Source organism: Neoarius graeffei, chromosome 24 (genome assembly GCF_027579695.1).
Source record: "Neoarius graeffei isolate fNeoGra1 chromosome 24, fNeoGra1.pri, whole genome shotgun sequence".
Taxonomy (NCBI): domain Eukaryota; kingdom Metazoa; phylum Chordata; class Actinopteri; order Siluriformes; family Ariidae; genus Neoarius; species Neoarius graeffei.
The window spans coordinates 12,562,789-12,575,992 of NC_083592.1; the positions used below are offsets into that span (position 1 = coordinate 12,562,789).

The following is a 13,204-nucleotide window of genomic DNA, read 5'->3' on the forward strand; positions in this document are numbered from 1 at the left end:
TTTCAGATCGGAACGATTGTCCAAAGCAGCATGGGATTTCCCAGGCTATGACTGAACGACTGTTGTAAGGTTCCCTTGACAACCGAAACAGTGTTTGCGCTTTGCGGTGGAGTGTCAAGACTCTGTTTCCCATAATGCTCGACAAACGACGGAAGCTCCCGAGGTACAAAAAAGCAAAACTGTCGGATTAGGTCCGGTCTGCTTTCACACCTCCAAAAGATCCGCACCAGGGTTCCTTTGGTCCGGACCGAGTCCGACCTTGCGGCTCGGTCTCGGTCCGCTTGTTTGGTCCGGACCAGAGTTCGGTGGTTTGTATTCAGACCAACCCAAAAGGTCCGGACCAAGGGAAATTTGGTTCGTTTGGTCCGGACCAAACAACGTAGGTGTGAATATGCCAGTAGAGCGGAAAGTGTGTGTGTGTGTGTTTGGTTCTTAAAGGTCCAGCCTCGTGGTTTAACGTCATTTGTTTGTTTTTATGGTTCGACCCAGAGCACCATAACAACAACAAGAAGCCGCTGTCAAACGGCAGCATCTCATCAGTGCTTCTCCATCCGGCAGCGTTCAGCCCTCAGCTCGACCTCGCACACGACTTCAGGTAACAAAGTCGCACCGAAGCAGCTCTCCTACGTATGCGGTGAAGTGCCAGCATAAGTGCACATTTATTTATTTAGCATTGGTTAAGTTTTGTACTTTTTTTTTTTTCTTGATCAGTTTAAAGTGGTTTGTGTTGTACAGTCAGTATCATAATTAACCAAAGAGAGTTTTTCAGCGTGCACTCACTTCCTTTTCGCCATGATCCTCCAGCTCATCGGAGTACCTGTTCCGGCTGACGGCGGTGCTCGTGCACCATGGCGACACGCACTCCGGTCACTTCGTCACGTACCGGCGTGGCCCGGCGTCCTTCAGCCCGCAGTGGCTGTGGGTTTCGGACGAGTCCGTGCGCAAGGCCAGTCTACAGGAAGTCCTCTCGTGCAGCGCGTACCTGCTGTTCTACGAGCGAGTGCACAAGTGAACCGGGACACAACATCTGGGCTGCAGGTCTACAGAGAACCGAGTTAGTATTAGAGCAAGCGCGTAGCTGATCTACACACACTCTCTAAACGTCCTCCGAGCGTGTGGGCCGGACGAAGCCGAGTTTACAGAAAGCTTCAGAAGAAGCGGGTTCTCAAAGCGGACACCGTGAGCTTCATGGTGAAGGGTTCTTTCTGCCAAGCGAAACACTTTGTGCACCTGCTCGGTCATGCAGTCAGCCTGTCCTGCACATACACGTCAAGATCCTCAGTTAATGATCACAACAAACGCGAGTTCAGTCGTACCGACGTGCTCGCTTGTAGCGAGACGAGCTGAAACAGAAAAGCATCTCGTTACGCAACACGCCGGTCTTCAGCCGTCCAGTTTCCGTGTCCACTCTCGCCTCGGATTCGCGGTCGTGGCTGTTGCACTTCATCTACCTTGAGGTTCGCTGTGTTCCGAGATGCTTTTCTGCTCAGCACGGTTGTAAAGACTGATCGATTATTCGAGTTGCATTTCGGCTCAAACCGGTCTAGCCGTTCTCCTCAGCAGCAAGATGTTTCCACCTGCATGTTGCACCGTTCTCTGTCTGTAAACTCTAGAGACTGTTATGAGTGAAAATCACAGGTTCTGAAATTCAAACCAGCAACAATACCAGAGTCACTGAGATCGCTCCCCGTTCTGTTTGATCTCATCTCATTATCTCTAGCCGCTTTATCCTGTTCTACAGGGTCGCAGGCAAGCTAGAGCCTATCCCAGCTGACTACGGGCGAAAGGCGGGGTACACCCTGGACAAGTCACCAGGTCATCACAGGGCTGACACATAGACACAGACAACCATTCACACTCACATTCACACCTACGCTCAATTTAGAGTCACCAGTTAACCTAACCTGCATGTCTTTGGACTGTGGGGGAAACCGGAGCACCCGGAGGAAACCCACGCGGACACGGGGAGAACATGCAAACTCCACACAGAAAGGCCCTCGCCAGCCACGGGGCTCGAACCCGGACCTTCTTGCTGTGAGGCGACAGCGCTAACCACTACACCACCGTGCCACCCTGTTCTGTTTGTTGTGAAGGTTAATTGAAAATCTTGGCCTCTATCTGCAAGATTTAAATTAAAAAAAAAAAAAAAAAGTTTTTTGCTGATTGGATTATAGGGCTGGTGGGTGGGGATGGTAAGACTGAAACTGAAGAACTGTTAATGCTTCCATAAATTGAACCTGTTTCCCTTTTTGAATGCTTTGGTTTTTTTTTTTCCTTCTTCACACTATTAATTGTGGAGGTAAAAATACAGGTCTTGCTAGGAAGTACCTCAGATGCAGCAAAGGAAGAGTGCCGATCTCGAACCAGAACTGAAAGATGAACACTGATCCTGGATCAGCGCTTCGTTTTGCCTTTTCTCCTGCGCTGTTATTAAAGCAAGTGCATTTGAAAATAGGTTTGGGTTTTGTTTTGTTTTTTTTAAATGGTTAAGGGTTCTAGCTTGTTGAAAGCAGCTCGACTTGGCTTTCTCAGCTAAAAGGAGAAACCACTTAGTTTTTTCAACCACTTGTATTTGTGAATGTCTCCCCCCCAAGTGTATGATATGTTCTGCCTCACTTGTACGTCTCGTCTGCCAGTATTGGTGTATTAAAAGTGTTATGCTTGGATACAAAATGCAGGCAGGAGAATATTTTTAAACTTTACACTTTTTTGTTTAACAAAAACAAAACTGCCACTCGGGAGGTAAACGGGTTCTGCTTGGAAATGGTTACGAAACTTTGTTTAAGGGTTCTGCGTGAAGTGGAAAGGTTTTCCCAGAACATTATTTCAGGGTGTTTATATGGAACCTTTTTGTACTTTGTGTGTATTTGAGGATCGAGGACCACGATTATCAGCTGCTAATATACAGTACATCCGACACTTTTTTTTTTCCCTAGTCACTCTTGATCCTGTGGTTCAGCTGCAGTCTCTTAATTATGTCCCATTATGTAGATAAACTCCTAAGGGGCTTGTTTTTGACTCTGCTGTGCCAGTCTTCCAGTCCAGATGCACCTTTTAATTAGACCAAAGGAAGCATTGGCTGCTGAATTTTATCTAATTGTTAAACCTTTTAGATCTTTGCTGTGTCAACTGTTTAAAAAAAAAAAACCAAAGGCATGTTTTCTGTAACTGATCTGTCCAGTGTTTATATCGGTTCAGGTGGAGTCGGCTCGGTGCCAACATGGAGTATTGTTTAATAAATACGAAACCATTTGCACCAAGATGGTGTATTTACCACCTCATATTGTATGATTGTGTGTTTGTAAGGTTTTTGAATGTTTTCTCAATTGTAAATAATGATGGATAAATAAATTTCCACTCCCATTATAAAGTCTCTCTGGTTTGTCACGGGTCAGTCGAGAGGGTGTGGTTATGATCACATGTTCAGTTTGTGTCTTCAGAAAGTACCTCCTGAAGAAAACCGTAAGTAGAATACTAGTGCGTTTCAAAAAATTAGAATATTGTGAAAAAGATCAATATTTTCCATCAGTTATTTAAGAAAGTGAAAATGTTATATATTATAGACTCATTACACACAAACTAAAATGTTTCAAGCATTTTTCTATTTTAATTTTAATCAGTATGGCATACAGTACAAAAACATAAAAAAAAACATCTCAAAATATTAGAATATTTCATTTCGAGTTTGAGTAAAACAGTATGAACACAGTGTATCTCTCGGTCTAGTTCAGTACACACAACCACAATCATGGGGAAGACTGCTGACTTGACTGTTGTCCAGAAGATGATCACTGATGCCCTCCACAAGGAGGGTAAGCCACAAAAGGTCATTGCTGAAAAGGGTGGCTGGAAAAGGTGCACAAGCAACAGGGATGGCCGCAGTCTTGAGAGGATTGTCAAGAAAAGTTGATTCAAGAACTTGGGAGAGCTTCACAAGGAGTGGACTGAGGCTGGTGTCAGTGTATCAAGACCCATCACGAACAGACATCTTCAAGAAAGGGGATACAACTTTCGCATTCCTAATATCAAGCTACTCCTGAGCCAGAGACAATGTCAGAAGTGTCTTATCTGGGCTAAGGAGAGAAAGAAATGGACTGTTGCTCAGTGGTCCAAAGTCCTCTTTTCAGATGAAAGTACATTTTGCATTTAATTTGGAAATCACGGTTCTAGAGTCTGGAGGAAGAGTGGAGAGGCACAGAATCCAAGGTGTTTGAAGCCCAGTGTGAAGTTTCCACAGTCTGTGATGATTTGGGGTGCCATGTCATCTGCTGGTGTTGGTCCACTGTATTTTATCAAGTCCAAAGTCAACACAACCATCTACCAGGAGATTTTAGAGCACTTCATGCTTCCATCTGCTGACGAGCTTTTTGGAGATGCTGATTTCCTTTTCCAGCAGGACTTAGCATCTACCCACAGTGCCAAAACTACTACCAAATGGTTTGCTGATCATGATATTACTGTGTTTGATTGGCCAGCCAACTTGCCTGACCTGAACCCCATAGAGAATCTATAGGGTATTGTCAAGAGGAAGATGAGAAACACCCGACCCAAAAACACAGATACGCTGAAGGCCACTATCAAAGCAACCTGGGCTTCTATAACACCTCAGCAGTGCCACAGACTGATCACCTCCATGCCACACCGCATTGATACAGTAATTCATAGTAAAGGAGCCCCAACCAAGTATTGAGTGTATAAATGAATATACTTTTCAGAAGTTGGACATTTCTGTATTGTAAATCCTTTTTTTTTTATTGATCTTAGGGAATATTCTAATAATTTGAGATACTGGATTTCTGATTTTCATGAGCTATAAGCCATAATCATCAAAATTAAAACAAAAAAGGCTTTAAATATTTCATTTTACATGTAATGAATATAGAATATATGAAAAAAAGGAACTTTTTCATGGTATTCTAATTTTTTGAGATGTACTAGTATAGTGATACTCTCAGAAAATGCCTCCATTAAAATATACAGAAGAATCAATTCATGTGCAGAAACCCTTGTTCGGCTCTTTTCAGTGAATCGGATCATTTGGCTCAGCTCATCAAAAAGAGTCGACTCTTTCAGCACCCAAATGACTCATTGCTCATCAACAGAATTAAAACTTTCAGCTGATAACTTGTGTGTGTGTGTCTCTTTCAGTCCTATATCCAGATATTGTACGATGTTGGGATTTAAAGAGAATTTTATGTCCGTAATTAAATTTCAGTAAAATTTACTTAAGTAAAATTTTACTTCAGCTCTACTTGATGACTTGACTCGGAAAGATGCCCTCTCCAAGATGGCGTCGTACCTGACGTCTTCGGTGAAACTCAGCGCTACCGGATATACTTGCATGGTCAACCAATCAGCACAGCGGTAGGTGTGCTCGCCTCCTGGTGCCATAGTAACCGATTTCAGTGTGGTACTTCATTGGAAATAATACTGGACATTAAAAAACAACAACACGGAGTTAAATTACAATTTTAAAAAGTATATTATAAATGTTTTGTTCTCGAAAGAACATATCAGTCGGCTATGAAACTCTTTCAGAAGTATTTTTTTAATTTCCGGAAGTTGTAACACGACCGATTAAACTCAGCCCAGAATGTTAGCCACGCCCACCCGCGCGAGGGTCTCTCACGGTGTTGCCAGATCCGCAGTTTCAGCTCCAGCACAAAAGTTTATTTCGGTTTATTTGGCTTAAATATAATATTAAGTTGAAAAATGTGAGTTTTTATTTCAATCACTAAATTAATAGAATTATATTAAATGATTGCTACACTAAGATAAGGTAAAGTAACACATTATTAATCCCAGAAGAGAAAAGTATTAATATTAATACAACAGTTACATAAATATAAAGAGAAAGAATGTATGTATTATATATTGGCTAAAAAAGTGTTATAATAAGTTCTATTCCTTATTCAGTGTGTGTGGGGGGACCCTGCAAACTACATGAAAAGGCGTCTGTGGAAATTACAGCAAATGCAAACAAAATAAAATCTGCTTTTGTTTAAATGTGTTGTGAAGTGCTTTGTTTATTTCCTTATTTATCACAACATATGCAGGAATAAGAAGGACCCTCTTAAGAGAACAAACTATATAGGGGAGAGTGGGGTAAGTTGTAACTGTACAACTGGCTCCAATAGACCTCTTGCAGTCACGTGACCGGAATGTAAACGGCCGCCATCTTGTCGGTAAAAAACACAGCTGAATACTGCTGCACTCGTGTACAAAATGGATCAATTTCAACCGACGGACTACACGGCTCATTTTTCTAATGAACAGATAACTAGATATATGTCTAAAATAAACGACCTACAGATTAGTGACCCTTATCGCTTACCGGACATAGTTTTCACGACCGTGTCAGTGGATATTGAACTGCCAGAGGTGGAATACCCAGACGTGTATAATTACCTCATTAACTTTCCCTCGCTGTTCAGTGGTGAAGCACTGCGTGCTTATAAATCTCTGGACAGTTATCTTTACAGAAATTCAGGATTTGTCAGCCCCCCTCAGATGTGGCATCTTGTAAACAAGAAAATAACAATCCTCATTGGACGGGTAAGTCACTTAAGTATTGAAACCCCGCTGGTCTCGCTATCTCGTCTGGAATGTTGTGCATGCAATGGAAATCGCTACAAACCGTCATTTTCTGCTGGAAACCAATGTCCAGTAAGTCCATACGGTTGTAGTGGATATTGAAGTCCGGTACAGACGAACAACACACAAAAATACACACAAAAAACATAAAAAACATGCACAGGTAGGGAGAGCTTGTAGTCTATCACTATTACTGTATATATGGTATACCTGATAGCAGCAATCCATTTTGCATGCCTGTCAGGGTCCCGTGGCAGCCTACTGTCAAGTGTATGTGAGCATCATGGGTTTCCCACACTTGAAAGGGAAGGACTCGGACACAGGATTCCACTCGTCTTATGTTTTATTGATTTTCAGTGGAGTTGATGTTGTAGTAGAATTGTATATAGTAGGGTTTTCCAGAAGAAAAGGTAGAAGAAAAGGCGGAAATATGGCGTTTGACCGACAAGGTGGCGTCTGTTTACAATCTGGATCGGATGTGACGTCACATGCAAGTGCTCCATAAAGCCAGTATCTCACTGGGCTGCGACAGCTTGCGACAAATTGTGAACGTCATTCGCAAGAGAGTTTCAAAAGTGTCTTGAAACATTCGCGGGGCTTCTCAATTTCCTTGCATGAGTCGCAAAGTGTCGCTCCTTTGTCGCGGAAATGCGGGTGGCATGGTGGTGTAGTGGTTAGCACGGTCGTCTCACAGCAAGAAGGTTCCGGGTTCGAACCCAGTGGGCGGCGAGGGCCTTTCTGTGTGGAGTTTGCATGTTCTCCCTGTGTCTGTGTGGGTTTCCTCTGGGTGCTCTGGTTTCCCCCACAATCCAAAAACATGCAATTAGGTTGATGTGGGGCGGCCTTGGGCTGAGGTGCCCTTGAGCAAGGTACTGAACCCCTGGGCGCTCTGGGTGCATGTGTTCACTGCTTCAGATGGGTTAAATGCAGAGGATGAATTTCACTGTGCTTGAAGTGTGCATGTGACAAATAAAGGTTTCTTCTTCTAAATTTTGAACATGTTCAAAAAATCCGTGCGCCAAATTTCTCTCAAAATAGCTGCAAACACGTCGCTGGTGTCACAAAGCCGTCATGAACCCTTCTCAAGTTAGTTTCCCTGAGACAAGAAGTGCGAGTGTATCTCACTGGCCTGCAACAGCTTGCAACTAGTTGGAGACGCAACAATTGCGATAAAATATGAGAATATCAATTCAGTGTGATTCCAAGTGAAAATTGTCGCTAATTTGCATATTTTATCGCAATTGTTGTGTCTCCAACTAGTCGCAGGCCGTCGCAGCCCAGTGAGATACTACCCTAAGCGACGACCTTCACACTGCACGTGCTCATTATAGCGCCCTCTACCTGCCTGCAAAACAAAAGTCTGAGTTCGAGGTAGGAAAGTTGTTTTCCTCACCTGGACATCATTTTGAATTCTGTATTCATTAAGCTTTTTTGTTTCCTTCTGAGTTTTCATTGTTCTTATCGCCAGAACATGTTTGGTTTTTACAAATATTGGGGCGATTTTTTTTTTTGTAATATGTGATCTCATTGGCAGTTGGTTAGAAACATAACGAGAACTAAGGGGTCATCCATAATTTTCATCATTATCATGAGCGTACAAACCGTACGCGGGGGGGAGGGGGTTAATGACCAGGCATACACTTTTTAAAAATGAAAAAATGATGATCCGTCAATGTGCGAATCGGCGGCTGCCATGTTAAAAATTTCGCGCCACATCGGTCTTGCCAGCTAGCTCTACACGCTTTCTTTCTTCAATACAACAACAATGGCTGAACCAGATTTTGACCGCGTTTATAAATTTGTGAATAGCAGAAATATCGCTATTCACAAGACTCCTTCAAATGAGTACGAGCAGTTTTTAAACATTTATTGTTTCCTGCATTCATCTGAGAGGAGGCAGTTAGGGCAGGACAGGCTGCTTGGAAAGAATCAAAAATGAACGTTTCAAAGCCAAAAGGCAACAGCTCCCCTTAAAAAGACAGTTCCTAATTTTCAAAAATCAGACCCTCCAGGATGTTGCGATTTGCAAATTCAACCAATCCCCGCGAATTCAGGGTGGTGTTGCAATTATATCCAATCACCGCAACTTTCCCGCAAATTTGACCAATCGTTGGCGTCGTCTTGAGGTGACGTTGACAAACTACCTTCCGCCTTTCCGTGTGTACGTTCAAGAGAAGCAGCATGTGCGAGTCAGTGTTTATGTAGGCTTAAATTCTGTTACTGAAAGTGTGTTATGTTTACAGTGAAGGACTGTGTGCACTTTACATTATTTTTTTTACTTAATACAAGAAATTAATGGATGCCAACATTTTTGCCAAAATGGTATTTTATTTTCCATTGTTTAGGCAGCTTCAGCATCATACTTTGAGATTCTGTTCAAATTGTTTTTTTCTTCTATGAAGCCTGAGCCATTTATTTTATTAGTTTATAATTATTGTTTAATTTAGTCTTCAGGAGAGACTGCCTGCACACAGTACTAGTATTAATAGTTTTTTTTTTTCTTACATGAAAGCTGAGGCATTTATATTATATTTTAAGGTAACTCCATGTTGTGCTGTGAGGTTCTCTGCACTTTAACTTTTGAACCAACAGGTGCATTTGGATAAGTAAAGCCTATTTTTCTGCATTTCTTTAGTCCTGGTAATCTTTTATATTGGTAAAGTTGTTTATAGGACCATTTCTCAGTGTCTTTGTTTTTTTAATCAATAGTTTTTCAGTAATAACTTAATATTTAACATATCACTCAATTTTAATCACAAAAAGAGAAAATCGCAACAATTTCTTGCAACTTTCACTTCCTCCCGCAATGTAATCGCAACAAAAACCTAAAAAACACCGCAACTTTCATCGCAATTTTTTGGAAAACCCCCTGCAACATCAGAAATTTTAGCCCGCAACAATCACAAAAAAGGCCCGCAAAATCCTGGGGGGACTGTAAAATGAATCGCCTGCTTTCTATGAAAACTTCTGGACCCGTCTTGTGTCTTCTTTTCTCCTCTTGTGAATCTTTGTATTGTCCTGTCATCCAATTTTAATAAAAAGTAAGACAAGACATGGTTTTATTTTGAATTCCTATTCAATGTAGATCCATCATCATTTTTTTGTCCGCTAATGTACACTTTTGGGGGGGGGGGGGGGCAGTTGCTCAAAAGTCTACTCTTTGTAGACTCGTGATAATGATGAAAATTATGGATGACCCCTAATGGAATGGTATGATAGAGAGACAATTTAAATTCAACATCGTTATTGCGCTGTTCCATTGGCTCTTGGCCTCACTTAATATGACTGACGCTGTATACTTGCATCCCCTGTGCTGAAAACTGTTGAAATGAAATTCAGTAGAGCAAATCCAACAGCGTTCGCCGATTTATTTTGTAATGTGATATTTTTTCAAACTAAAATCGGGAGACTACCGCATGAATCTACAATGTAGAGTTGGCAAGTATGGTTTGAACATTCTCACCTCACCAGTACAAACATTTAAGGTATTTAACAAAAGACAAAAAGCTTAAGAAATATTTAACTTTCTGGAAAACTTTATGACACAAAGTGAATTCAAAGTCCTGAGTATATCAGCTGTTATTCATGTGATTGGTCGATTTGTGACGTTTATTTGGAAGATATTTGGTGGTAACTTTCAGAGTAGTGTTTTACCAACTTGGAGTTGTTCGGTGCTGAAATGTGTTTCTATCTCAAGTTGATTCCATGTTTATACACCATCAGGGTTGATCAAGCAGCAATTTCAGTAACTGTTTCATCCTGACCAAGGTTGCATTGGATCAAGAAGCCTATTCCGGGAATATTGGTAATGAGGCAGGAATTCACCCTGGATATGATGTCAATCCATCTCAGCTATTCAAGTGGCTTTATATTTAACATTGATGATAACCCTCCCATTCAAACGCCTCAGACGCTTCCTGTTGACGATCCTGCGTCTCTTGGTATCATCGATGGCTGACCTTGGCTCAAGTTTGTACTACATAAATCCAAAAACAAAAGACATTTTGCTGTCTAAGAAACTGTACTGTGGCAGCAAGGTGGTGTAGTGGTTAGCCCTGTCGCCTCACAGCAAGAAGGTCTAGGTTCGACCCCCGTGGCCAACGAGGGCCTTTCTGTGCAGAGTTTGCATGTTCTCCCTGTGTCCGCGTGGGTTTCCTCCGGGTGCTCCGGTTTCCCCCACAGTCCAAAGACATGCAGGTTAGGTTAACTGGTGGCTCTAAATTGACTGTAGGTGTGAATGTGAGTGTGAATGGTTGTCTGTGTCTATGTGTCAGCCCTGTGATGACCTGGCGACTTGTCCAGGGTGTACCCCGCCTTTCGCCCGTAGTCAGCTGGGATAGGCTCCAGCTTGCCTGCGACCCTGTAGAACAGGATAAAGCGGCTAGAGATAATGAGATGAGATGAGATGAGATGAGATGAGATGAGATGAGAGACTGTACTGAAGAAAGTTGAATTGACAAAGTATGAGTCATGGCCTAATGGTTAGAGAAGCAGCTTTGGGACCAAAAGGTGGCTGGTTTGATTCCCTGGACCAGCAGGAATGGCTGAAGTGCCCTTGAGCGAGGCATCTAACCCCCAACTGCTCTCCACACTGCTCTGAGTATGTTGTACATCACTCTAGATAAGATTGTCTGCTAAATGCCTATGATCTAGAGATTTAGTCCTCTGCCACCTAGGAGATTCTCCCTCACAGATCCGGGAGTGACAGTCACTGACTCAATCGCAACTGTTCAGAGACGTTTTCAGTTTATTGAAAGACAAACATGAGTATATATTCACATTCAAGAGTGTGGTGTCGCGAAATGATTGGAAGATGGGATTTCAGGAAGCCGAGTTGTCTGCGTGTGATAGAGTAACTTCAACAGGTGATGGAGAATTACTGATCAGGATCGCCTGATGAAAAACAGAGAGTGGATATTTGAGCGAAGATAAATATCAAGGATTTAACTGAAACTAGGCAAAACAAGTAGCAAGCATTCCAAACAAATTTCTGGATCAGCTAATGGTCCTAGGCAGCATGGTGGTGTAGTGGTTAGCGCTGTCGCCTCACAGCAAGAAGGTCCGGGTTCGAGCCCCGTGGCCGGCGAGGGCCTTTCTGTGCGGAGTTTGCATGTTCTCCCCGTGTCCGCGTGGGTTTCCTCCGGGTGCTCCGGTTTCCCCCACAGTCCAAAGACATGCAGGTTAGGTTAACTGGTGACTCTAAATTGACTGTAGGTGTGAATGGTTGTCTGTGTCTATGTGTCAGCCCTGTGATGACCTGGCGACTTGTCCAGGGTGTACCCCACTTTTCGCCCGTAGTCAGCTGGGATAGGCTCCAGCTTGCCTGCGACCCTGTAGAACAGGATAAAGCGGCTACAGATAATGAGATGAGATAATGGTCCTCATTATCCTTAAAGTCAATGGGTATGGGTAACAGGAAGAAATCACCCACAGTTGTAGAAAGACCTTTGTTAAACTCTTTGCTATTCTCCATATTAAGCTTGTTTGCAAAACTTCTGTCAGGTTTGTTTTGATTGTGTGGTGACTCTTGAAGACAAATCAGTCAAGCACTTCAACACAACGCTATTTTGACTTCCTGTTTCAGAAAGACAAGCCATTTCATTATTCAATTTTAGTCAAGAAAGTTCGTACTCTGGTGAATGTACAGCATCGCATCAGTTCCATCCATCCCTTATCTGTAGCCGCTTTATCCTGTTCTACAGGGTCACAGGCAAGCTGGAGCCTATCCCAGCTGACTACGGGCGAAAGGCGGGGTACACCCTGGACAAGTCGCCAGGTCATCACAGGGCTGACACATAGACACAGACAACCATTCACACTCACATTCACACCTACGGTCAATTTAGAGTCACCAGTTAACCTAACCTGCATGTCTTTGGACTGTGGGGGGAAACCGGAGCACCCGGAGGAAACCCACGTGGACACGGGGAGAACATGCAAACTCCACACAGAAAGGCCCTCGCTAGAGCTGGGCGATAAATCAATTTTATCGATTAATTCAAATTTACAGTTAAAGACGATGTGTTTTTATGAAAATCGGTTTTCTCTCAGTTTTAACTTCCGCCACTGACGCTCCCCTCTGCGCATGTGCAGAACGGATAGGGCAGCAGGGACGGATTGGGCACTGACACTACAGCCCTCCTCCCGTGCGCTTGCCATAGACACACACAAACAACATGGCAGCGATTGGGGGAAAGCCACAACTTGTGCCCAAGAAAGGAGTAACTTTCTCCGTGATCTGGAATTGGTTCGGTTTTGCAGCATTGGACGCAGACCAAACAAGTCCTCGTTGTCAGGTGTGTTTGAAAACGGTTGCTTCCAAAGGAAGCAACACGACAAATTTATTCCAACACCTTAAACAGAAGCATGGAGCGGAGCAGGAGAAGTGCTGCTCCCAACGGAATGAAAACAGCCGCAGCACTAGCACACCATCCACAGTAAAGCAAGCAGCCGTCCCAGACACATTTTCGAACTGTGTGCCTTATGATAAGAATGGGGCGCGGTGGAAGGCAATCACAGATGCTATCGTGATGTTATCTCATCTACAGGCTTGTTTTTTGGCTTCTTTTTGGTTTCTGGTTGCACTTTAACCCCAAAGGGGAAATTGAAG

The 13,204-nt window shown here is 43.1% G+C and overlaps 1 protein-coding gene across 3 annotated transcripts in view; it reads left to right on the forward strand.

Moving 5' to 3' along the window:
• Positions 1-1,905, forward strand: part of LOC132872113 (ubiquitin carboxyl-terminal hydrolase 30-like) — a 49,851-nt gene extending 47,946 nt beyond the window's left edge. For all 3 annotated transcript variants that reach the window (XM_060906713.1, XM_060906715.1, XM_060906714.1), the window contains 2 exons: positions 490-595; positions 805-1,905. In XM_060906713.1, coding sequence (XP_060762696.1) covers positions 490-595; positions 805-1,012 — 314 coding nt within the window. In that variant the 3' untranslated portion in view covers positions 1,013-1,905. The remainder of the gene's footprint in view (positions 1-489; positions 596-804) is intronic.
• The last annotated feature ends 11,299 nt before the right edge of the window (positions 1,906-13,204 follow it).